The sequence below is a fragment of the Gopherus flavomarginatus genome, chromosome 1 (assembly GCF_025201925.1).
Source record: "Gopherus flavomarginatus isolate rGopFla2 chromosome 1, rGopFla2.mat.asm, whole genome shotgun sequence".
Classification (NCBI taxonomy): domain Eukaryota; kingdom Metazoa; phylum Chordata; order Testudines; family Testudinidae; genus Gopherus; species Gopherus flavomarginatus.
In genome coordinates this window covers 326,582,913-326,610,712 of record NC_066617.1, presented here as the reverse complement: position 1 = coordinate 326,610,712, position 27,800 = coordinate 326,582,913, and the positions used below count along the sequence as shown (strand labels likewise).

At 45.6% G+C, this 27,800-nt stretch overlaps 1 protein-coding gene across 2 annotated transcripts in view; it reads right to left on the bottom strand.

Moving 5' to 3' along the window:
- The window catches only part of FLT1 (fms related receptor tyrosine kinase 1), a 156,212-nt gene extending 141,239 nt beyond the window's left edge, over nt 1–14,973 (bottom strand). For both annotated transcript variants that reach the window (XM_050937138.1, XM_050937139.1), the window contains exon 1: nt 14,658–14,973. In XM_050937138.1, coding sequence (XP_050793095.1) covers nt 14,658–14,724 — 67 coding nt within the window. In that variant the 5' untranslated portion in view covers nt 14,725–14,973. The remainder of the gene's footprint in view (nt 1–14,657) is intronic.
- Nucleotides 14,974–27,800: the final 12,827 nt, after the last annotated feature.

Here is a 27,800-nt window from a genome sequence, read left to right as displayed (position 1 = left end):
AGCAAATCTGAGTGTGACCCCTCCCCTTTATAAATTAAAAACACTTTTTTATATATTTAACACTCTTATAAATGCTGGAGGCAAAGCAGAGTTTGAGGTAGAGGCTGACAGCTCATGACCCCCAGTAACAACCTCGTAACCCCCTGAGGGGTCCCAACCCCCAGTTTGAGAACCCCTGGGTTAATTTAATTTCAGCACCCTGTGTCCATTCCACATGCAAGTGCTATTTTGAGCATTTCAGTTTTCACAAAATAGGCTCATCCCAGATTCTGGAATAAGCTCAAATGCTCAGTTTGTGGACTATGTACATAGTCTATACTAAAGACAAACCCACAGTAACCATCTCCAGTTTGTGAGGGACCCTGTGGAGCCAATCTCTAGGAAACAGATAAATTTATGGAGGTTAAGTCCATTAGTGGCTATTAGTCAGGATAGGTAAGGAATGGTGTCCCTAGCCTCTGTCTGTCAGAGGGTGGAGATGGATGGCAGGAGAGAGATCACTTGATCATTACCTGTTAGTTTCACTCCCTCTGGGGCACCTGGCATTGGCCACTGTCAGTAGACAGGATACTGGGCTGGATGGATCAGACCAAAGGTCCAGTATGGCCATTCTTATGTTATGTTCTAACCTAAATGAACCCAAAGTTATGGAGACAGATACAAGTCAAGGAAGCCAGCAGAGTATCAGAAACCTGGAAAAATCTCTGACTGGATGGGCTCAGGCATTTGGTCACAAGCTGACGTGGTTCAAAAGTTTGGGATTTTTTTTAAGCAGAATTTTTTTATTGTTTCTTTAAACAATCAAACACAGCAAGCAGCAAATATTTGGCCACACACTTCTGAAACCCCAAACCATGTTCAGATTTTGGCAGATTAATTTCAGCTTTTCAATTAAAAAAACCACAACAAATTTTGAAGGAAAGCAGACATTCTCCGTGATTTTTTTCTGCTTTTTAAAACCCCCCTAGTTTTTGATCCAAATAAAGTTTTGACAGAAAACATTTGTCCAACGCTTTTAATGAGCTTTAGTGCCTTTTAGCACTAGCTGATGCTGAGAACCAGCAATACCTTGTAAAGATGACTTGAAAAGTAGTTTTCTCAAAACTGGGTTTGTGCCGAGATGCAGAAGGTTTTTAAATGTTTATTTTTCCCAGGGCCGCCCAGGGGGTGGGGGGCAAGTGGGTCAATTTACCCAGGGCCCTGGCCCCCATGAGAATATAGTATTCTATAGTATTGCAACTTTTTTTATGGCAGGGGCCTGTGAAATTGCTTTGTCCCAGGTCCCCTGAATCCTCTGGGTGGCCCTGGAGAGAGCTCTTCAGGCGACAAAATAAAACCATCCCCAATGAGGAGCAATAGCTTTGTTGGTGGGGGAGTGACTCCCGCCAACAAAGTTCTATCCATGCCAGTGCTTTTCATTGGTAAAACTTGTTATTCACGGAGGTGTGTGTTGGGTTTTTTTATTTGTTTGTTTTGTTTTGTTTTTTTCCCCAAACCCTGAGCAACAAAAGTTCTAACAACGAAAGTGCAGTGTAGACATAGCCTAAGAGGTTTTCTGGGGATTCTATCTGATGGAGTGGGTATGACCTAATTGCCACCACTGAACTCAGGTCATCTACCAGGTGGTCCAGAAAGCTAATCGTAGGGTCAACCAGCTAGTCATTCATTGGAGTGTTCTGGTTTTGGTTTGTTTTCAAAAATGTTACAAATGTTGCATTTTTTTCTCTATTAATCTACAGTATCAGAAGAAAAAATGTCCCTGTGCAGAATCTGAAGAAACACCATTCAGAACTCTTATAAAGTAGGAAACCCTGGAAATGCATGCTTCATAATAATCCAGGAGACCTGCCTCCATAGTTACTGAGCTCAGTGCAGGAAATTCTCTAAGCACCCCAACCTGTGATCAAAACAAATCCCAGATACATTTGATATGTATCCAGCTTTTGTCCTACTACATACATTAACCATATCTAAAAGATACAGCTGTGTTTTGTAATCACTGTGGGCGGAATTTAAAAACCGCTCTAGTGTTGGCGTAACGCTGCTCCCATTGAAGTAAACTGGATTCTTACCATTGCCTTCAAGTGCACTTTAAATATTTAACTCCAGTAATTAACCATATTAACTCTTAGGCACCTAACTTAATATTTGCCCTAACAGACCCAATGTATAAGGCTTGACACGTTTAATATTTTAGATTTCCAGCAACAAAGGCCCGAAATACAAAATCCTGTTTGTATTAAAAAGTCCACACACACAATAATGGAGTGTTACCACTTAAGCAGTACAGGTCTGAAGAGAAATAGCTTTTCTTTACATTCCATCCCTGCATGGGTCATTAGCTTTGCTACATTTTTTTTAAATAATACAAAAATGATTCAAAGAACAAATGCAGTAGGGTTTGACAAGCTTGCCAGAAAAGACAACGAAAAGGAGAATAACACAGAAATTCCGACTGTCAATATTTACAAGGGGATCACGCCTTCTGTGTACCTTCTTCAGGCATTTTACTTGACACTGGCTTTTTGGAAAGGTCATGGCTTAACAGGACATGTTCATTAATCATTATGCCTGTCACTAAGCGACCATAAGCAACCTACCCTTACAGTGACCTACATTGGGGTGTAACTTCTTTTCATGTGACAACAGAATGACTCTCCCCTCCCCCTTATTCATTTTTTAAAAAAAGTTTGTAGGACACATTTCAGTCAGCCAATCGGATTACTGAACCAATTGGCGCAAACACTAGTTTAGTCACAAAAGTTACCCAAGCTGCCTAAAGACAGGGTCAAGGAACTGTTTGAAAAGGGACAGAACACAGCTTGGACAGTATTTGGTATACAAGGTAGAGCTCTCAGCTGGTGATGCAAAGGAGCTAAAGAATAAAAGTGTTTGAAGTATGTTCTAACATATGATAGAACTACAACACCCTTTTTGCACTCAGAGTTTCTGTTTACTGACTATTTTGTGGACTTATACATAGGCTTGTTTTACATTATTGTATACCCCAGATAAAATAAATGTGTATATGTAAATAGTACTGATAGTGTCTGATCTACAGAGTACATATATGCCCCACTTCTGTAAACATTTACACATAGGGTAACTGAACACATGGGATGAAATGAACAAATCTTCTGTCTTCTTAAATGTTATAATTTTTTACTGACATCCCTTCACCACACCAGTTAGCCTGAATGTATTAGCTAAGCTTTTTTATCTACACAATGAAGAGGTTAATGAGAATGATCAGCTTATCTTTGCCAACTGCAATGTACACAGAGCTTCTGACCTCTGATTAAAGTGCCATCAATAAAGTTATCCATCATAGCCTAATTGTTTTACTGAATGCCAGATTTGCATACATTTTAAAGCTCATTAAACATATCTTGCCCTTAGTGCTTTCTATTGTCAAATATAATTTCCTCCCAATTTAAACAAATTTGTATTCAATCATCTGACTTTTTTATATTGTACAGGACAATCCAGCATTGGTAATGGAAAAGGTCCCCTAAGGTCTCTCACCTCTAATTCCCACTATTCACAACTCTTCTTAGCCTGAATAATTTAAAGAGTCATCATTTAAAATGTGGGCTAGATTGTGCATTTCTTACTTAGCTGTATGAGTACTGCCTCATATCAGTCAGCCCGCTGAGGGGAATGAAAACACTCACGTGTGTTTACCAGTGTAACAATTGCAGAATGTAGCCAAAATAACCAAAAGTGTGAAGCCATTCAGCGGGCCTCTATGTGAAAACAATGGTCATACACTGACTTACACTAACTGGCCATTGGCCAATCTATTCTTCTGTATACATGACTTTCTGTGTTCTAATATATTTTTTAAAAGACACCTTTGTGCTCGTAAGTTTTTATTACAGAATTCCTGTTGGCATACTGTTACTTTTTCTGAAGAAACTGTGTGCTGTTCAGTGGGTAAAGTTAACTTATTTTTGGTTGGAATAGTTGTACCTGTGCATGGTTTTGGTTCCATTACTGAGCTAAATGATACCTTTGCCTAAAAATAATCTCTGAGCTATCCCTCCCCCCTTCCTCTTAAGTAGGCCATCTCATTAAACTAGCATAATGGAATAGTAGCTTTAAGTTAAATGAAACTATATAGGGCAGTAGCACTACATATAGTAGTAAGAGTTTATAGGAGTCAACAAGGGTATCAACAGCAGTAATTAGAAACACACACTCTGTGTTCATGCTGACCTGCCTTGTTTCTCACTGATGCTGCTCCATAACTCGTGTATGCCTTGCTTGCAACCGCCTTGTGTTCTATTTTACTTGCAAGTTCAAAACATCATTAAAAGTTACTTGCATACAAAATGGGCATTGCCACATCAGAATGATAATTCACAGATTCTTACCTTAAAGCCAGAAGGAACCGTTGTGATCATCTAGTTTGACACCTGCGTGTAACAGCCCAAAGAATCTCACCCACAAATGTTTGCATCAAGCCCCAAACTTCTATCTGAGCTACTTTAAACTATCAAATGATTTTTAGGGCATAATAATCAGACCATAAGAGTAAATGAGCTAATTTCCCAGTGAGGCCTGATCCAGCATATTTTGAACATCTGAGTTTACTGCCATGTGTCAGAAAAATCCTGAGTATGGTAATTAGCCCCTGCTCTGGCTCCATGTCCTGGAGACAAAGGCAGTCAGATATACAAATGAGTAGCTCACTGCCTGTGGGAGGTCTTGACAGACAGAAAAATGTACAGAGCCTCCCAAATGAGTCCTTTTCACCAAATATGCTCAGGTCTGGATATGAGATTGAGGTGGTTGCACTATTGCTTAAAATGTATGCATTTAGCATTTTGAAAAAATAAAAATTACCAGCTGCTACACAAGCAACTTGTAACACCTAATAGTTAAAACTCTCTGGCAGTGCAATTCTGACAACCTCTCAGCTGCATACTTGGGTGGTACATGCTAACAAGTCTTCAGCAGTAATGTTCTTGTATGTGTATGTATTCTCATATGTACACAGACATGTACATCCCAAACACTAGCTCCTCCTCAGAAGGAACTGCAGAAGTGAAGATATCCCTGGCCTACTGGAGCAGTAGAGCTCACAAGAATCTGGCCTGTAGCCATTTTATTTAAATGTGTAAAAGTCTTTGTTGATGGTATCTAGAAATATAAAGTTACAGTTGAGTGCATGACAAAGTTGCTTGCCAATTAGCAGCATCCAAAGTTCTGCCATTTCCCATTGTACATTGACCGCTATGATCACCACAAAAGTAGTCAAGACCATAAAAAGGATGCCAGCAGTGCAATGCTCTGAGTTAGGTGCTCATAGAAACTTTCTCCACTCAGATGCCACACTATGATATTCTGCACAAGCTGAACCTGTTAAGTGGCTTTCAAGGACCATCCTTTACAATTCACAATATACTAGCTGATCAACAGTCTTCACATTTTGACATTTCTATTCAGTTGCAAAATTCAAAATTCTGAGTTTCCAAAAAAAATTGGGGGCAAATTTAACTTTTCAATAAAAGTTTCCTTTTTTATCCAACCAATTTGGCACATTACAATTGTTTAGCCTAGAAGGGGCAAAGGTATTCATGATTGTTTCAGTGGCTGTGTTAGAGAATAATTGCATCCTCCTGGTTAGTATTAAAAGGGACCTCTCCAGAATTTGATAATCCAACAAGAGTGATAGATCCAATATGACCTCAAGAGCTGTGCATACTCAGCCTGAGAAGTCTGTAAGGTGGAGTTCTGACTTATACCCTCAGCATGCCCATTTTTACTCTTACATCTTCAAAGGGTTCAAAGGTGGTGGGTAAGGTGTGAGCAGTGCCTGCTCAGCCCACTGCAGCATGTGGAGTAGCCATGGTTCCATTGGGTAGTTGTGTATTAGTGGTCTGCTACCGGGGATATGGAAGGAGAAGACCATCACGCCTCCAAACCTCTACTGGTTGTGTGCTGCATATCCCTAGTCTTATCATTCTTTTAGCTCATGACATCTGTCATCACTTGCTATGATTTTCTTTGAATTCTAATACTGGGTATAAATGTTCATCAAATAATCATCATGTTTGTTTTGTGAAATGTCTCTTTATTAGCTAAGTATTTGGAAAGTACAGTACTACTATAGCATAAATACAGTGAGACCAAAACTTCTATATGAGTCATGTAAAATTCCTCTACATAGAGCAAACAGATGAGTTTCTCACTCCAGCTAAACTGAATGAGTACACAATTCCTTTCCTAGCAAGCTTTCTAACATTCATTATAGCTTCTCTTGCATTAGAAAAAAAAACAAGTTATAACAGACTGGATTTGGGGAATATTTTGCATGGACATCTAAACACTCAGAACTCTGCCTACAACTCTCTGGGAACATAGGACTGGAAGGGATCTCCTGATGATATGGAGTCCAGTCTCCTCCTGTCACCAGCAACCCCATCATATAATCCAGTTCATCAATTTATCAAGCTCCATTTTAAAACAGTTGCGTTGTTCCCCCCCACACACTATTTTTATTGAAAGGCTGTTCCATAACCTCACTGCTCTGATGGTCAAAAACCTTCTAATTTCTAGCCTATATTTAATCATGGCTAGTTGTCCTTGCACCGACATTGTTCTTCAGCATAAATAGCTCTTCTCCCTTCCTGGTGTTCACCCCCCCAATGTATTTATATAGCGCAACTGTAATCTCTCTCCGCTTTCATTTTGTAGGCTAAACAAGCCAAGCTCTTTAATTTCCGCTAGCTCCATCTGACACTTCAGCCTACCAAATTCCATCTATTTGACATTTTGTCACTAATCAAGACACAGAAGAAAACTCAGTGACTAAGCAGAAAACTTACAGCATTTCCCCTTAGCACAAGACTTTTGTTATTATTTTCAATATTTCACACTCCCTAAAATGCTGTAACTTTAAAAGAAAAAATACAATGCAGGAATGTTACTTTCATCTTTTTTTATCTGTAAAACAGACCCATTATCAAAGGCCCTGGATACATGCACAGGAAAAACCTAATGCAACTACTGACTTTTAAAACTAAAGGGTCAAACAGAAACAGCAGATTCAGAGTAAAGGATTTTCCCACTTCCTCTAAGACACACTCCACACGCCCTGTGTAGGGTCAGACTTACCCCCTTTCTTGTTTTGGACTTTAATAAATAAATCAACAATCAGACAAAAAAGGCCAATCCAAGACTTTTCTCCTGAAGTTTGGCTGTTCTTAGAGTACTTAGCTCAGGACAGCTCAGCGCACTGCCTAGATCCTCTCTGTCTCATACCCAAGCTTCCTCTAACAGGGCAGCCTAGTGCTGAAGGCTGCTTTTGCCATTTTTTTTTTTTTAAGGGACAGCCTCCCTTCTGGCAGGCATGATGGGCAAGATCAGCTTTAAGCAGTTGTCTGAAACAGACCACTGACCTCATCTTGCTTTGGGCCAGCGTGTGATTTGTCAGTAGATTAGGCCCTCAGACTGTTAACCAGCTAAAAGGACAACAGTGCTAAATTATTGGCAGTCATTTAACTCCATCTCAGCAAATCAAATGACATTTGGCTATTAGAGCTGCAATAAATATGACCTGATTAATGGCCCAGTTCATGCTCTCTTACAAGGAAACCTGTGTGGAAGGAAAAGGAACAGTTCCCTCAGGGTGGCTCATTCCATTCCACCTCCCCTCCACTCCCCCGCCCCCAAATATAATCACAGGGCAAGATCCATCTACAGAAAGAATCTAGGGAGTATGAGATTGCACCGTTTTATGAAAATACCCCAATTTACAAGGGGAAAATAGACACAGATTGTAATTCATTATATCACAGCTCGCATCAGACAAGAAGAGCTGGATTTTTTTACCCCAAATTTTGAATATCAGGACAAGAGCAGGAAAAGTTATATAACATAATATGTTAAAAGACAGTCATTATTTTATACACACTCACTATAAAGGTTGATGGCATCTAACTTAAACAGGCCTCAAGTTTATGTTGGTTCCTTTGACCCTTGAGTCTACAGCTTTTTAATGCTCTAATTAACAGAATTGTTTTAGATCCTACCACAAACAACTTTACTCAAGGAAACTTCCCTGGGGAAAGGTTATTCCATAACTGCCTGCTGCAGGGTTTCTTGCACCTTCTCAGAAGGCTCTTACACTTGATACTGTTGGTGACAGGATAGTGGGATAGATGGATCTCTGGTCTGATCCAGTGTGGCAATTCCTATGTTAACACTATTGTGAAGAATTATGTCTGAGCCTTTTCCAGGAGACTCTATAATTCAATTAAGAATGTAAATAAAACAGTTGGATCCTTCCATTCCATGGGAAATCACACAGGAAGGGGGTTGAGGGAGAATGATGTGAAATTCCTCTCATGGAATTTCCCCACGCTCATCCCCAGGAAGTGGAGCTGGTAGTTGTGGTCTAGGAAAGCAGGGCTGTCAGGGGATCTGTCAAAAGAACAGGGAGCTCTGTTCAGAGATCCTGTACTTCTACAATATCTGAGAGGCCCTGTGCCCTCCTCCCTCACTTTCTGTCTAATGAAGCCAATGGGGCGGTGGTGTCAAGAGCTTCCCAACAAGCTAATGTCCTCCCCAACCAGCTGATGTCCTCCAGTGAAGTTCCCCAGGGGGTGAGGGAAAGGAGCAGGGGCAGAATGACTGTGCCTCAGGCTGCAGTAACACTTGAGTGAATTTACTGATAATGTGCAGGGGCCATGGGCAGAGAAGGTGATGTTGTTGTGTAGCTGAATTCCCAGAGACTCTGCTTAGGAGTAATTATGTGCATATATGAATAACTGTTTGCAAGATTGGTCCCATTTTCAAAAAGCATGCCAGGATCCTTCTGGAGGAAAAGCATGATACAGATATAAATTATGGTCACTGTCATTACACGTGAGTACACCTGTTGTGAGGGTATGTTATAAAAAACCAAAAAAATCTGCCCCAGGGCAGGAATTAGTGGCAGATTACTTTGAAGAATTAAAAAGAAACGGGGATGTCGAATGTGTTTCTTCATAAACAAAAAGCAGACAAAGTTCTGAGAAACAGAATGGACAGAAGTAATAGATTCACAAGGATTTATAATGGTCTTGAATTACTTTGATAATATGTTAGGCAAAATCATGCTTTTCTTTACATTAGGCTGATATATTTCCTCCCATCTTGCCATGAACAAATCATACAGAGAGGGAGAGAGGGTCTAGGGCAATGCACTGGCTTTGCACCATGATAGTCCTTTCCAGGGCAGGGGGATGATACTGAGTTTCTACATCTTGGTAAGAGCAGATCAAGAATGCCCCTTGGCACCAACAACTGAAGATGTGAAGGTAATAGATTTTCGGGCAGCATCAGAATGAGCAGTTCACTCACAGTAAATGGAAAAGCTAACCCATTCCTGGTGGTTAAATGCTGAGGAAGGTCATTTCTTAGGTTGATTAATAAAGTGTTTGTAAGTTACTTTAAATGGTCAAATGGAAGAGATTCTCATATATGCTCACACAAGCAGCCATTTCCCCTTTACCCTGGGGCTTTGTAGTGTAGAAATATCACACAGATGGTCAAAAAAGGACAAAGTAAAGATGAAGTGTGTTTGCAAAGGAACTCTTGGTGCATAGCCGCAGAGAAATCTCCAACAGTTGACTATGGTTGCCAGACATCCCTCTCTTGATGGGAAACCTTCCCCCACTCTTGCAGCAATCCCTGCTTCCTGCCTTCTTCTGGGTGGCATCAGGAAATCTCAACGCCTATCTCTAGCAGCCTCCAAGGAACAATTTCCTCAGCAGAATCCCACCCACAGCCCATGAGACAGAGTTCTGCAATGCTGAGCCATACCCTGTCTTTCAAGTCCTTTCTCAATCAACCCTCTCCCTTTCATTTCCTTTCACTATCACTATCTCAGCCTGACATGAAAACCAATAGTCTGATACTCTGAGAGCTTGCAATTTCCAAACTGCATAGAAGTGTGAGGAGTCAGCAATTGTTCTAGAAAGCAGCAAGCATTGCCTTCTGTCCTACACACATGGCCCACACATTTCACCACACCTGCTACAAAGACCCTAGTTCTGGTCTTTGAAAAGTCTGACAAAGCAAAGGTCAGGTTTGTTCATGAGCATTTTGAGCTTAAAAAAAAAATCTCGTCTCGCATCACCAATTAAAAATGGTAAAAGTATTGAATGTTTGCGGGTGTGCAAGTCATCTTTACTATATGGGCCAAATGCTGATTTTCATCAACACTAGTGCAAATCTGGAGCAGCTCAGCTGAGTTCAATGTACTTACTCCAGATTTACACCAGCGTACATGAGAGCAGAATTTGGCTCTATAGAACTATACTATACAGAGCATCTTGCCAAAATACCACAGAGTAATACCATGGGTGATTCCCATTAGTACTATTAAAAAATTAGAGATTTAAATCCTATATATAAATGGAAGAATAGATGTTTCTGTTCCACACCAGTTTCTAATCCTCCAGCTTTATGTAAATGTAGGCTGGAATTTTTCAAGGAGGGAGTCAGGTGCCCAACAGTCATTGAATTGCAAGGGATGTTGGATGTCCAGCTCTTGGGTTCTTTTATTGCTCCCAGTCCTAATAAGACGGTAGGACTGATTAACCCCTGCAGGCACATGTAAGTGCAAAGTGCAGCCCCCTGTGGCTAGGAAGGCTATGGTACCTGAGGGGGAATTCACATCTAGGTCAAAAACATAGTGCCACAATAATCATCTTAAAAGAATATACAACTTGAAACTCAAGCCTGAGCTCCACAGCCATCCCACCTGTGAAATCTCCCCAGGACAGACACTGAATCACCATGTCCCCTGCATGTCCTAGCAATGCCCCTTCCCAGCAAGACCTCTGGATTTGCACTGCTGCTCCAGGTCTGCTGGTGGAGAAGGGGTTAAGACTGGCTTGTGACACTGCACCCCTTGTTTCCATGCTAGGCAAACTTTCTGCTGCCAGGAGGCTCACATCATTCCGCTGACAGGACCTGGTTGGTGAATCAGACTCTATACACTTTGTGAATGGCAGGACCATAAGACAGTCCTTGTCCTGTTGCCTTCTGCCCCACCAGCTATGCCAGCCTTGTATGACCATTTGTCTTCTTCTCCAACATATGCTCCAACTACTTCTTACACACTTCCCTGCCACGGGAAATGTCCTTGGGAACATAAGGCCACTATCCTCTCCGCCTTAAAATTCCTTCTCAAGATATAACTGCTGTGATGCCTACAGGAGATCAGCCAACTAAAGATTGCATGGGGGAGGAAGACTCAGGGATCATTGATATTGTTTATTACATTGTTTTAAATCTTATAATTTGGAAACATCAGGTCAGGCACATCACTATCTTACATAACCACATGATCTTATTATCATTATCTCTTCCTTCCTTTGCTTCTGTTGTTTGGTCAATAAATTTGTTACATCTTGTTTTGAGTTATACTGTAAGCTCTTCCAGGCAGGGACCATGATTGTAGAACATCTAGTTCAGTGGGGTCTGACCCTCGCTGCTACTGGTACAAATGATAACAGAAGTTAATGTGTAAAGTGACTAGCAAGTGAAGCTATCTAGTCTCCTATTTCTCATTCTAACTTAGTACTCAGTCCTAGTTCCATTGCTGGTTCAACTGACTTCAGTAGAACAAGAGTGCAGATTCAAGGAGGCCAGCTTTCGCTTTGTGCTGTCATTTAAAAATGAAGATATATATTAGCTGATCTCGCTGTTTGAAGCCTCTCTGAATATACATGGTCTCTGGTTCTTCTATCACTAGCCTCACATATGGATCTATTAGTAAGGGGCTTGGGGCCAATCCTTTAGCTCTGATTCAGACAAAACCCTCCAGTGAGGTCAAGAGAAGAAGACTGCAGAATCTTCAGTTAGACTCCTGTAGTCCTTCCACATGTCAAACCCCCATTGAATTAAATGGGAGTCATAAGTGTGCAAGGACTGCAGGATCAGGCCCTAATATGGCATCAAAGGTTTAATTTTTACCATTTAGTAAAAACCACACCCTAGAACAATCAATAGCCTGGTGATCAAGGCACTCACTTCAGATATGGGAGAGTCATATTTAAGAATCCCTGGTCTTAATCAGGCAGAGTAGGGTCTTGAACTTGTCTTTTACTTGCCACATGAGTGACCGGACCACTGGGCTATTGGCTATTCTAAGATGGTTTCCTCCCTCATGTGGTTTTTCATGAGACTGTGTGAAAGGTCTCTGTTTCCTCCCCATGCAGACTAGGGAAATGTTTTGATTCTCAAAAATTGACATGAGGTGGGAAAATCATTTCCTTCCCAGATCTCCTAAGGGAATGGGAGTAAGAGTCTATGGAGAATCAGTGCTTTTACTTTAACATGTAATTCCCCAGCACCCAATTCCTCACCCCTTCCTGCATCTTCAGTATTCAGGGGCTGATCCTGCTCAAAATTAAAGTCATCAATAGTTTTGCTATGGACTTCAAAGGAGCATTGTCACCCCTTCTGGGAGATCTACGACATAGCATGTGACAGAATAGAAGATTTTGCAGGATTGATGATGACCAAATCATGTAGTTAGTCTGCCAGAGTACCCATGCTCAACCACCAGCTACCCATCCCAACTGAAAATCACTTGGCATGATTTGAGCTACTGTCTGTAACTGTAGACATGCTGACAGATCTGTATTCTCAATGCTTTCAAGTCAAAATCTGAACTAAGTTTCAATGCAAGAACAAAATATTTTGGGGTTGTTTTACTCATTTACACAAACTATTTGCATTACTGCGATGGTTATAGGAAATTAGCTTAGCCTTTATAAATGTATTGGTCATCATCTATTGATTCTGGATTTAATTGATTGAAGCGATAAAGTAGAATAGTTTGCAAGAAAATGTAACACTTCAATGGTTCCACAACTCCTCCATGCAACTAATTTATAATAAATAATGCAACAGTTTAAGTTGATTACTCTCATGTAAAAATGTTTGCCACTTACTTAGAAACTCCCTGCCCCTTAGCACAGTCATTACATTGAACAAAAGGTCGCTAATCTAGTCTCCTCTCTGAGGCTAATCTCAATTAGCAATTTTCTTCTGTGTTGCAGACTTTACATTTGCTCCCCATTATGTGGCAAATCCATACCTGGCTTCAGCATAGTTACAAGAAGTCTGTATTTGGCCCTAGGTTCCACATACATTTTAGCATTTTCTCTCATTCAAACTCAAGATCTCTTTGTGCCTGGTCCAACTCCCGTGAACCTGCAGATGACTTTACCTCTCATCTGGAAAGCTCTGTTCCAGCACCAAGAAAAGCAAGCATGCCACTGCAAAAAATCCATACTCTGGTGCATCCCAGCTAATTAGCACTTCGCCCTGCTCGTCCTACTATTTTGGGATCCTAAAGCCCCAATTGTACCCTCAAAATAGACAACACATATTACTTCTCCTACGTGACCAGAAAAAAATCCAGGCTCCAACATATCCCGGTGCAAGAGCAATCTGGGTTTTATCGGATCCAGGGAATTTTGGACACAGATCTCTACATTCTGTTGGAAAAATGGAAACCAAATGTAGCTGCTTCCAGTCCTTGCTAAAAAATCTGGTCCCTGATACACCTCCGCACACAAGCACTTGTAAAATCCAAACATGGACCGGAAGCCAGCATGATATCGCCCGTTTTTTTCACCTAGTTCCGCAAAGTTTTATTCTCTATACAGATAAATCTGTGTCCAGAGCTCTGCTTTGATGGATCTATGTCCTGGCGGTGTTAGTTACCAAGGATACATCAGGATCTGGATCTTTGCAGTGGGGTTGGAGCTGGTGCTCTTCTTTTCTGGTAGAATTTAAGGCTTTGAGATTTAACCCTCCCAGTCGTATCTAGGTGCCGGATACATCTTTTTGCGGGGCTGCTGCACCCCTTTGCAATATGGTCTGGATTTTCGAGTTCTCTAATAGTTGCTACATTTTTTCCTTTGTTAAAACTGGAATTTTGCGGAACTGGGATTAAAATGGGCAGGATCAGGGCACTAAATGTGTCTTTTTTCCCCGTACTCTTGGGCCAGGATGTATCAGAGTCCAGATTTCTCCAGGGAAGTGCGGCTACAGCGGTTGTCTGTTTAGTTTGTACAAGATCCTGCGGGAGCCCTGTGCTGGAACCGGGCTTCTGCGGCGCTCACTGCCCGGGATTCATCGGGGTCCGCATTTTGGCGAGGCTGGAGCTCTCTGTTTTGATGCTACAAGGTGGGGGCTTGGGGACACAGATCGACAGGATCCAGCCTCTCCCCGAGATTTCTTTTCTGCCCGTGAGAATCAGACACGGGACAGCTCCGAGGGGCATCCCGGGAACCGGCTTGCACAGCAATAGGGACAGAGCCCCGTTTGGGCACCCAGAGGGCGTCCCGGGGTAATCGAGTGTGCGCAGCAAAGCAGCCTCCACCAGGGAACATGGGGTGGGAAGCGGGGTCCAGACTGGGCACCATGGGGGTGAGGAGAGATCCCGTGCGGCTGGGACCCCAGCTCCGGCCCTCTGCGTGCCAGGGACCGGGGAGTGTCACACTCCCCCAACGAGGGGCACGGGCTTGCCTTGGAGGGTGTCTCTCCGGGGCGCAGAGCAAGCGCAGCCTGCTGCCTCCTGGACCACTTAGTTTCGGCCGCTCCCCGGCCCGACACCCCAGCCCGCAGGGGAACGGGTCACTTACCTGCGAGGAGGAGAGCGGGTGCCAGCAGCCCGCACAGCATGGCACCTGCGAGCGCCCGGCTGCCCATGGTCCTGCCCGGGAGGTGCCCGCAGGGTAGGAGAGCTCGGCCGTAGCCTGCTCGGAGAGACGACGCGGCTCAGGGACACCCAGCAAAGGGGCTGATCCTCCGGCAGCCTGGCCGGGCTCGCCTTGTCCGCGGTGGCGAAGCTACCGGAGCAGCCGGTCCCGGAGAGAGACCACCATCCAGCAGCTGCCTAGCGCCGGGGCAACGCTGCGCTCAGCTCCGCAGGGCGCGTCCAGCTGCGCGCTTAACCTCCCGTGGACATCCCTTCACAGGGAGCTGCCTGCCGCCCGGCTGATTTATAACCTCCACATCCTCCCGGCGGATCACGCCCTCCTCTCCCTGCGTCACCGGGTCCCCCCTCCCCTACATAGCCTGGCGCCCCCCTGCCCCTCTGGCAGTGCCTCGGCCCCCTGCCGTGCTCCGCTGCCTGCGCAGGAGTGACTCCGGCTCCGGAGCGCGCCAGGCAGGGCTCCGGCTGGGAGTCAGTGCCCACTTCCCGGCCTCTCTCGGGCCCCAGGTCAGCTCGGCTGCGCGGCCCCCCACCCATTCCGCCCCCTGTCACCCCGATCGCTCTCGGTCCCCCCAAACGGAGACCGCCGGTCCGCTCCTGCAGCCAAGGGCGGCTGCGCTCCCGGCCGGAGCCTGGCGCGAGACGGACTTGGACACACGTGTGTCCTTGTCCATGTGCCTTTTCTCCGCCTGGGTCTGTTATCACCCCCCGGCCCACCTCACCCCGCAGGCAGCAGCCGGAGCCGGGCTTGGCAGGTCCTCTCCATCGCCGCCTGAGGGGCCCGGCCCCACTCCAGCCCAGCAGCGCTGGGGACCGCCCGGCCCGGGCCTCTCTGCCGGCGCATCCTCTGGGCACCGGGGGATGGGAGCCGCGAGCGTCCGGCGGTAGCCGGGTGCCGTGCTTGCGGCGGGACCTTTCCGCCGGCGGGCACCGTGCTGCCCTGCAAGTCTCCCAGGTAAAGGACTGCGGGCTGGGTCTGGCGCTGAGCGCAGACCGGACTTTCACCCCCGGGGAGCGGCTTCAGATCCTACCGCGCACCAGCTGGGGTGGGATGGGTTCAGCTTCCCCTCCCCGGTCACCACACAGCGCTGAACGCCGCTCAGGGCCCAGCTCGGGACACTCCGGACTGGGGCAGCCTGGCACGGCTGCTCTGCAGGGAGATGCTTCGGAAAACCTGCCCACACTCCTTCGGATGCTTCGAGGAGCTTGTGCAGCTCCTTTGCCGGAGCGGGAACAGCTCCGGTGCCTGCCAGCACGGTGCCGATTGCCGTGCTCCTGTCACTGGCATGAGTGCCAGGCGTGCCCCCTCGCCCTCTGTGGGGCAGGTGGGTGCTAATCTCCCCCATGTTACAGATTAAAAAGGAAATTGAGGCACCTTATCCAAAGTCACAGGGCGTTTGTGACAGCGCCAGGGATAGACCCCCAGCTGCCTAAGCCCCCCTAGACCATCCTGTGCAGGAAAAACGGACCACGCCCTCTTTTAAATGAGTAGTTCCAGTTTAAAAATAGTAGATCAGAGTGTCTGTGTGAACTCCGGGGACTATGACTGTGACTTATCTAAGGACTTGATCCTGTATTTTCAATACTGTGACCAGAAATAAGATGTGTATATAAAGAAGCCTCCACTTTCATCCCCACAGACCTTGTAGGAAGGGCCCGGCTGCTTTATCCCCAAAGGATGACACATCAGATTCCTGCTTCCCAGGACAGAGGGAAGAGCAGCAGCAGGAGACCTCTGACATTAGGACACCAAGCACCCTGACGCCTTCCAACGCCAGACCACAGAGGCAAGACAGACCAGCTTCCTCCCCCAGGGGACCCCAGGAAGAGACAGAGAGGCAGAGCAGAAGCAGCAGGAAGAACACACTTTCAGAGCCCATGATATCTGCAGAAGTGGTCAGTGGAAGCCAGAAAAGGGTGGGGGTGCTGATGAAGGATTGAAATAACCCTGAAAGGGAGATGCAGAGAAGAACTAGACAGCAGAATAAAACAAAAAGCATGGTGACAAAATAGGAAGGATTAAATACTAAACAAACACTTGCATGGCATGGGTCAGGTGGAAGGAGGGCAAATCAGAGTACATTGGCCCAGGCACTTGGATACTGTGTGGGTAGAGGAGCAGGGTGGTCTGGGAAATACTTACAAAATTTTGTTTAATTTTATGTAGTACTGTTTCCCTATCTTCTCTATTTAGATTGTCAGGTCTACAGACAACCCCTGTCTATTTATTTAGGCCCTGATCTTAATGGTTGTGGTTGGGTGTTACTGGAATATAGATATTAAATAAGCAACCCACAGATCTACAGAAGAGTCAGTATCAAATAGATATACCCACCTGCTGATGGAGGGGTTGGCAAGCAGGGGGAGAGGTGTACTGCCTTGAGTGCGATTATTTTGCACCAAAACCTTAGCCCCCAATCTGGCATAGAGATAGACATTTTTGTGCTCATATGTTTTAAGGCCTGTCACAGTCCCTTTGCCAGTGAAATGTGGGGAATGTGTTTTCTAACATTTGGTTTAAAAAAAAATTACCAAATGCTAGAAAGGAAACCTGCCAGATTTAACAACTGAGACTAAAACATCTTGAAAATGTAGCAGAGACAAACATCTCTGCTGAAGGGCTGATTGGGACTAGTTGCTTAGTCTGTAGTTTTACAGGCCCTTGGTGAGGGGTAGGAAATGCCTCTAGCAGCTGATCTACTTGTTTTTGAAATTGCAGAGAGTCACCAACTTCAAGGCACCACAGGTCCGAAAAGGTGGGTGTTAATGCTCTTGGTCCCCTGCAGTTTTAACCCACTATTACTGCTCACACTGCAGACAACACAGTAGTACCAACTACTGTGCGTGCCCTTGTTCCTGCTATGGAGTAAGTTGGCTTCTACCAACCATTCTGGTTAACCAGTACATACAATTGTTTTGCCAGGACCCAAGAACAGTAAGCCTCCAGTATTATACAGGGCACGCTATGGAGAAGATAAACACAGGATGAGCAAGCCATTCGCTGTAGTCACTTTTCAGTGAGTAACTAAATATTCCTGCATAGGATTGGGGCTTTCCAAGGGGAGTATGCTGCAGGGTGTTCAGTGTTAATGCTGACCTAAAAGAAGAGAAGAAGAAAGAATATATTTGGCTGCTGAATTAATTCCAACTTCTTCCAAGTCAGTTCTTCGTAAAAATTATTCCCAACTCTCCCTCAAACCATTACCATGTTAGTGAAATCTCAGCTAAACACTGAATTGGGCCTGCATTTTCAGTACTCAGCTCCTAAATGCTTGGTGCTTGCGAAAAGGTGAGCCTTGTGTAGGTGTTGGTGTTGGGGCAGAGCACAGTCAGAGATAGATGTGTGATGTAGGGTCCAATTGCCAGAAGTGTTGACTGATAACAAATTAAACGTACCCACAGCAAGAAGTCTTTGCCAAACTCGCCCTGGACTAATGTGCACTGGTGACTTGGATTGCCCTATAAGCCATTACACTGCTCCATCCGAGCTAGTGCCACTGGTATGCTCAACCTAGGGACTTGCTACTCATGCTCCAGTGATGGTCATACATGGTATACTGGATTTTCATGAAAATGTAAAACACCATCCACTGTAAATGGAGTGATCTCACTTAGGAGCTGTGAATAGTTTAAAGCTCTCAACATATGCCCACTGGGTGGGGCAGATCACTTGATATAGCTTCCCCCTTGGAAAATGCTTTATTAGCAAAGGCTATATACTCTGACCCCAATAAATATGCTGGGATATGAATATATGTGCGTGAAACTCCCCTGGACCTTTAAGAGACGGGAAATCCACTTGAGGCAAAACACAAACTTCCATAAAACCAAATTAGCGTGAGAACATTTTAGCAGGAAATTCCTTCCTGATTCCAGTGGTGGTTGAGATAGAAAACCAGAGTCATTTCAGTGTGAGCAAAACCACAGAGATGACAAAGCACCTTCCCCAGAGATGACAATCCTCACCAGTGGGCACACTAAAAAAAGAAACTAAGTAATTATATATGGGAAGGGTGGAGAGAGAAACAAGGTGTTCATTCAGGTGGAGAGAGCATATAACGGTCAGTACTTTTTGAGGGAGTTCTGTACCTGCCCTGCAACTAAACTTCCTGGCCAATGGCATTATATGATCCCATACTCACTGCTGGCAAATCTGATTGTCTAGCCACCAGACTGAGGGGCCACAGGGTTAGCAGTGGTCCCTGCTAAGGTCAGAACTCCATCACCACTAAAGAGTGACATTTATGTACAGCCATCAGACCCAACTGCCTACTGTAGCACCTACCCTCTATCTGTTCTGACCATTTAGGCATTTATACCATACTCATGTCCATAGCAACAAGGTCTGCATGTAGCTCTCTTGCCTTTTCAGTGTTTTTTCCAATAAGACAGCTGGATAGTTCATAGACTCGGAGACTTTAAAGCCAGAACAGACTGTCATGATCATCTAATCTGACCTGCACATTGCAGGTCACAGAACCTCACCCCACCCACTCCTATAATAGCCTCATGACCTCTGGCTGAGTTACTGAAGTGCTCCAATCTTGATTTAAATCATTCCAGTTACAGAGAACCCACCGTTTACTCTGGTTCAAACCAGCAAGTGACCCATGCCCCATGCTGCAGAAGAAGGCGAAACCCTCCCAGCGTCTCTGCCAGTCTGACCTACAGGAAACTTCCTTCCTGCCCCCAGATATGGTGATCAGCTGGTCCCTGAACATGTGGGCAAAACCCATCAGCCAGACACCTGGGAAACAATTCACTGTAGTAACTCAGAGCCCTCCCCTTCTAGTGTCCCATCTCTGACTGTTGGAGATGTTTGCTAAGAGCAGCTGTGGATGGGTCATATGTCACTATAGGCAACCTCATCCTACCATCCCCTCCATGCACTTGTTGAGCTCAGTCTTAAATCAAGTCAGGTTATTTGCCCCCACTACTTCTCTTGGAACTTCACTCCTCTGAGGATTAGAAACTTTTGTCTAATTTCAAGCCTAAACTCGTTGATGAAGAGATTATATCCATGTGTTCTTGTGCCATTCATTATAATTATTTTTCACACGCCATTCCATCATCCCCCTTGCAAAGGAGTAGTGTTTGAAAACCAGGTCATTAAAACATGGTTCAAACACAATCAGCCAGTCATTACTATTACCAATAGTAATTGAAACATCAGGCATGCCCCATATTGAAAGCCCATTTCAAAAGCTGCACTCAAGACTAGCAGAGTTCGACACAGTTTTCAAACTTAGTGAGGACAGGGCTGTGAAAGCCTCATCTACACTACAGCATTTAGCTGTTGCAACCACCACTGCAAGCCCCTGGCACATCTGTAACATATGGTGCAGCCACACACAAAAGTATCTACAAAGATGTACACCCACTATTGTGACTGCACTTTCTCTTAGTGAGGCTGAGCACCTCATCTCCCACAACGTCGCAATCAGTCCTTCTAGGTCAGTCTCACCCTGTTCCTGCCCATCATTCAGTGACAGATTGGACAGCTCAGAGCACTGGCTATGTCACCTGTCAAACCAACCACTTCCCAGCTGCATGCAGGCCCAAAACATCCAAGGTGATAGCTAGCTGGTCTTGGCTCTGCCCTGTTATCAGAGTCATTTCAGAAAAATTCAGGGAGAGAGAGGAGAAAAGTTGTGTCATCATACAGAACATTATATGTGATTATGTATCCTGCAAAGTCAGGGACGGGCCAAATGTGGAAGACATAATGGAGCACATAAACCTATGAAAAGTCTGTAGGGGCAACTTCACGCCTTGTCCCACAGTAAATGACATCCCTGCCTGTTATATACCTGCTCCCTCTTCCACGCATGGCCACGAGGCTGTATGCCAGTGCTCTTCCTTTACCTAGTCCCCACTAAACTTGTTGACAGGAAAGTGCTATTACAATATACATCTTATGTAAAAACATTAGACATTTGTTCCACAAGAAGAGTGTTTGAGAATTGTTGCTGAATAGCTACAAACATATCAGAAACTTTATTGTATTTTAGATCCATCAAGTTGTTTATCTCCTGCAAAGCACAAATACAATAAAGAAAGGTTGGGAAGCATACCCACTACATCTACATGCACAAAGCAGAGACTGTGTCCACAGACACAGAGCAACGCGGGCATTATTTTATTTTACAAGTGGCTGGGTGGCATTACAGCAAGGCAGCTGTCTCGTCTGGAACTCCCAGCCTCACTAAGATCCTCTCCTCCCCCTAGTCTCTCTACTGATATGTACCTTCCCTGTGGGCACCGCTACATGAAGTAGACCAGGGTAAGCTGTGCGGGAACAGACAGGGAAGCATCCAGCTAGTTCTACTCCCAGGATCTCCAATAGCATTTCAGTGGGCGGGGGGGGGGGGGGGGGGGGGGGGGGGGAAGACAACCAGAAGATCAGCAAAATAACCACAAAACCAAACCAAAACTCTAAAATATTCAAGAAAAGAAAACTCCACAAGAAGCTAGACCATCAAAAGAAGCAGTGTGTTAAAAGTAAAAGCAAAAGCTCCTTAGACCTGACTTTCTCAAGCACCATCCCTTAGAGAGTCAGGGTTTCCTTCATTGTAATAGTATCAGAGGATATGGCTTGCCAGCTACAGAACCAGTTTCTCCTCTCTTGGTTTTCACACCTCAACTGCTAGAACAGGGCCTCATCCTCCCTGATTGAACTGACCTCGTTATCTCTAGCTTGCTTGCTAGCATATATATACCTGCCCCTGGATATTTCCACCACATGCATCTGAGGAAGTGGGTATTCACCCACGAAAGCTCATGCTCCAAAACATCTGTTAGTCTATAAGGTGCCACAGGATTCTTTGCTGCTTCATTGTAATAGACGCTGGACCTCCAAGCATAAAGGCCATACAATAGTGGCTAGTGGCAGCTGAAATGTGAGCATGAGGTATAGCAGGACGTAGCTCCCACCCCCACATCATATCCATGAATGGCTCCATCCTGCTTACTTACAACAGACCCCCCATAATAATAACAAAGTGAACAAGTGGAAACAGTCATCTACAATAGACACCATCCTCCTGGGAGCTTCCTGGGAACTCTGGGCTAGGTGTAACACTGTATAGGCCCTGTAATGCTGGCATGGTAGGCACGGTATTCCATGTGTACCCGAGACAGAATGGTTGGTAGACTCGCTACACCATTGCTGCTACCACTTGTTCACTTACACAGCTGCAAGTGGTCAGGCTGCAGTTCTGTGAGAGAAGGTATAAGGATGGTTACACTGAGAGAGCAGCAAACAGCCTTTTTTGAGTTGGTTATTGTTGGCAGGCTTGTGAACGTGGAGTTTTTTGGGGTTTTTTGGTAACTTACTGCAAACATTGAAAACTTCAATAAAGCAGAACTATTAGTATGGGAAAATCCTGTTATTTGAACTAGCTTTGTTATTACATTTGTGTGTTTGCATGTGTGTGCGTATTTTAAAGCATCTTTTGTGGTTTACATTTCACTTAAATATTCACACAATGGGTTACAATTGTTTTTACTCTATATTGCAACCTGAGGTAACTTTTAAGTTTGCTGTCACTTTTCCAACATTTAATTTCCTTTAAAATCATAAACCAGAAACTAACAGTGACAGGAAAAGTTATGTGGGAGATGTGTTTCCCTTCCATTTGTGTCAGAGGCTCACAGTAAGAAGTGGGATTTGACCTTAATAACATAATGTTATTTCCACACTGAGAGTGAAACAATCCCCTATGTTTCCTCTTATGTGGGAGAACAAAAAGCCACAGATGGAGATAGTGGAGGTTGGGGCAAAGAAGAGTCACTGAAGCTGTGCCATGGTTTCCCACTCTCTCCCCACACCTCAGGGTCACCCTTTGGGCGTTCTCTGTGGTTACCGTGCTCTGTAGCTGAGGCCTGGAACTGGTTAACCCTAAGAGAATTCCTGGCTGTTTGCATTATTTATGGGATATACCACTCAACACAATACCAGCCCCACTCCTGAGGGAAGGTTTGGGTGGGAGCAGCCAGAAGGGAGGCTGTGGGAGAACAGGGGCCTTGAAGCTCGGAGGAGGTAGGACTCCTGTGGATTACCCAAGAAGATGCATGGAGTTTGCCACTCACCCCCTGTCAGTCCCAATGTGTGGGCACCTGTGGACCCCCACATCCCTATGGAGCAATCAGGTGGAATCTCTGACTCCAAACACTCACTTGCCTGTCTGCTGCAAGGGGATAAGGAATACACCATTTAGTGGACAATCAAGCCTTGAAGAAATGTGTATTGCGCGCGCGCACACACACACACACACTTACAGTCCTTATTGACCCAAAACCCCTCTTGAAGTAAAGACACATATAATCCACACATCTGTTTACATTAACTGTGTAATACTGGGTGTGTAGGTGTGATAATCTGGGTGTGTAAATTGGGTTGGGGAGATATTTTAGTGTTCTATTACTGGAGCATTGTATCTCTGTGGTAGGTATTGTTCATGTGTCTAGACCAATGGAAGATGACAATTAAAATTCATCCAGTATAGTCACACTTTACACGTTCCACGTGGTACAAGAAAAAAGATAATCCCTGAGGATTTTAGAGTCTTTCAATAAGGAACACCTTCCCCCTCCCCCGAAGCAGACAAAGATTAAAAACAAGGGTGTATTTTTTTAACCAAAGGAGCTGGGCATGCAGACTAGCCAGTGTGCTGATGATTCCCGCAGGTCTTGGGGAAAGGTGAGAGGAGCCTTTACTGAAAGGACGTCCAGGAAAGGCGATTTATGAGAAAGAGCCAAGAGACCCTTTTTGCGACCCGCAATAAGACAAAAGTGAGCCCGGTTCGACTCTATGAGTCCATTGAAGTCGCTGGGAGTTACACTTTGGAGCAATTTGACCCCATATGTCTTCAGCATAGGGTGACCAGATGTCCCGATTTTAGGGTCTTTTTCTTATATGGGCTCCTATTATTTCTACCTTGCTGGATAGTCACGCAAAGGCCAGGGGAGATTGTTATTCGACACGCCCCAGACAGACCCCGGCGGGAAATCGCGTGTGAATGACCCGAGATCCTATTTGGCGCTCTCCTGCAGTGTGTGTGTTGTACATGGCAGGCACGCAGAGATCTACGTGCGTGTACAGCTGTGAAGGCAGAGCCAGTGTGTGCCTCCGGGCCGTGTGCTACCAGTGTGCGCCCACCTCTCTTCCTGCAGGCGACGTTAGGAACTGGCTTAGCCCGATCGCTTCACTTCCTTTAAGTTCTTTTCCCTCCGCACGTCGGTGGGGAGGAGGCGGGAGGGACGCTGCTCCGCGGCTTCCTCTCCCGGCCCTGGGACCAGCGAGCCGAGTTTCCCGGGGTGCGTGCGGATGAGTCATAAAAAGGGAAAAGCGCGATCCACCTTCATTTTCCAGCCCCGAAAGGAAATGCTGCTTCCCGTATTATACAAAACTGGTGCCAACAAGACGGACCCAGGAGTCTATTGTCCTTTTAACAAAGCCACGGCGGAGAAAGACGCCTGAGAAAACAGACTTTTGCAACAGCGAGGCGCTTTTGATCTCTGGTGGGGAAAGTACAGGTGGTGTGTCCTAGGAGGTTGGGGAACACACCTTCATTGGGAGAAGGGACGTTCACACACACACACACACACACACACACACACACACACACACACACACACACACACACACACCCCTTCGGCGAGAAGGGACGTTCACACGTACACACACACACACCTTCACTGAGAGAAGGGACGTTCACACATACACACACCCCTTCACTGGGAGAAGGGACGTTCACACGCGCACACAAACACACACCTTCATTGGGAAAAAGGACGTTCACACGCGCACACACACACACGTGCACACCTTAATTGGGAGAAGGGACATTCACACACACACACATTCATTGGAAGAAGGACGTTCACACACACACCCCTTCACTGGGAGAAGGGACATTCACACACACATTCATTGGGAGAAGGGACGTTCACACACACACACCTACACTGGGAGAAGGGATGTTCATATGCACACATATGCCTTCGTTGGGAGAAAGGACGTTCACACGCACAAACACACACACACACACCCTTCAGGGAGAAGGGACATTCACATGCACACACACACACACACACACACACACCCCTTCATTGGGAGAAGGGACATACACACACACACACACCCGTTCACTGGGAGAAGGGACATTCACACGCACACACACACACACCCCTTCATTGGGAGAAGGGACATTCACATATGCACATGCACGCACACACATTCATGGGAGAAGAGACGTTCACACACACATTCATTGGGAGAAGGAACATTCACACACACATACATTCATTGAGAGAAGAGACTTTCACACACGCACATTCTTGGGAGAAGGGATGTTCACATACGCACACACACACCCTTCATTGCGAGAAGGGACATTCATACACACACATGCACACACACACCATTGGGAGAAGGGATGTTCACACACACATAAACACACACACACACCCCTTCATTGGGAGAAGGTACGTTCACACATACACATTCATTGGGAGCAGGGCTGTCCGGGGGAGGGGGCAAGTGGGCCCCCCCACAAGAATATAGTATTCTATAGTATTGCAACTTTTGTTTATGGAAGGGGCCCTTGAAATTGCCTTGCCTCAGGCCCCCTGAGTCCTCTGGGCAGCTCTGATTGGGAGAAGGAACAATCACACACACGCACACATTCATTGGGAGAAGAGACATTCACACACGCACATTCATTGGGAGAAGGGATGTTCACACACGCACACACACACTTTCATTGAGAGAAGGGACATTCACACACACACCCCTTCACTGGGAGAAGGGAAGTTCACACACGCACACAAACACACACCTTCATTGGGAGAAGGGACATTCACACACACGTTCATTGGAAGAAGGAATATTCACACACAGACACACACATTCATTGGGAGAAGGGATGTTCACACATGGACACACACATGGGGAGAAGGGACGTTCACACACACACTCACACATGCACACACACACATTCATTGGTAGAAGGGACATAGACTCATAGACTCTAGGACTGGAAGGGACATCGAGAGGTCATCGAGTCCAGTCCCCTGCCCTCATGGCAGGATCAAATACTGTCTAGACCATCCCTGATAGACATTTATCTAACTTACTCTTAAATATCTCCAGAGATGGAGATTCCACAACCTCCCTAGGCAATTTATTCCAGTGTTTAACCACCCTGACAGTTAGGAACTTTTTCCTAATGTCCAACCTAAAACTCCCTTGCTGACATACACACGCACACACACATTCATTGGGAGCAGGGTCGTTCACACACACGCCAGCACACACATTCATTGGAAGAAGGGACGTTCACAGACAGACAAACATTCACTGGGAGAAAGGATGTTCACACACATACACACACACATTCATTGGGAGCAGGGACATACACACACACGCACACATTCATTGGGAGAAGGGATGTTCACACACACGCACGCGCACACATTCATTGGAAGAAGAGAGGTTCACACATAGACACACATTCGTTGGGAGAAGGGACGTTCACACACATTTATTGGGAGCAGGGACATTCACACACACACACACACACACACACACACACACACACACACACACACACACATTCATTGGGAGAAGGGAGGTACACACACAGACCCCTCTTGCCCAGTCTTTTCCCTACGAAGCCAGGGCTGGGAACGCTTCCCCTGTGTGCGACCCAGCGCAAAGGCGTCCAGGCGCCTCTTCCTGCCCCGTGTGCCGGGCGCACGAAGAAAGCCTTGATCGCTGGACAGAAACCAGGTGGGACACGTCCCTCTCTGGGCTCGTGATGATTCGTTCGTGGCTGATGCCCTGAGCGCGAGAGTCACTTCCGACGGGGACTTATCTCCCACGGCTGGGGTGTAGCGAGAGGCTCCCTTATCTGTCTGTCATCGGAACAGTCCCCATCACAGGACTCCCACCAACGCGATTCCTCTTAGCCATCTCTTGCTACATGGAAACTAAACTGGGGGAATAGCCACGGGGCCTGTTACTCCACTGATACGATGGGAAATGGCACCCACGTGAAATCTGCCCCTTGCATGTTTTTTACTCCTTTACTAATGGGAGCCTGTCAGCTACTTTTTTCACAAATGCGATTGTTTATCTAGGGAGATGCGGGGGAGGGAGGGGGGCGGAGCAATTGACCAGAAAGGGAGCCTTTGCTCCAGCTCGGAAAAAGCACTAAAGCAGAGACCCGTAACCCGTTCCCAGCACGGGCGCACCACAAATCCCGTCAGCGGAGATGGACCCGGGATTAGCGCTTGTGTTGGAGATGGTGCCGCAGGAAGCACAGCACCAGGAGCACACGCGAGCAGCAGACATTTCTGAGCAGGAAGAGATAAGTAACATCTCAAGAAGAGTCGCGGGGTTGTCAAAGGCAGCTTGGGAAACACTCCTTCCTGTCACTGGCTTAAAAAACAAACACACACACAAGCCCCCAACCCCACCATTCACAAAAGCAGAACCACATTCTGACTTTACCCCACTCATATACAGATCAGGTTAGACCAAACAACTGCAATGAATGTAAAAGAAGGCAGGGCTGAAAACCTTGGCTGTTCTTTCTTTTTTTCATTTATTGTTAAAGTTTTCTGTTGTTATCCACAAAGATTCCTAGTAAGAGCCAAGTCCTCCCTGCTTATTGGGACAGAACTCCCATTACAGGATCAGGTCTTTGAATAGTTCAGACAATTTGGTCTCCGCTATTTTTTTTTCCAATTGCCTCTCTCCCTCAGACTTACCTAATGACTACAGGATATCAGAGAGACAAGGTGGAATGAGTTAATATCTTTATTGGACCAACTTCAGCTGCTGAGAGACAAGCTTTCCAGCCACACACAGCTCCTCCAACTTTCCCACCCCTGAAGAAGAGCTCTATGGGGCTGACACCTTATGGCTCTCACCAACGGAAGATGGTCTCATAAAAGATATTTATTACCACACCCACTTTGTCTCTCTAACGTCCTGGCACCAAGAGGGCTACACTACACTGCATCTAGGATTTCAGTTGTTTTTACTGACTCTGATAATCCC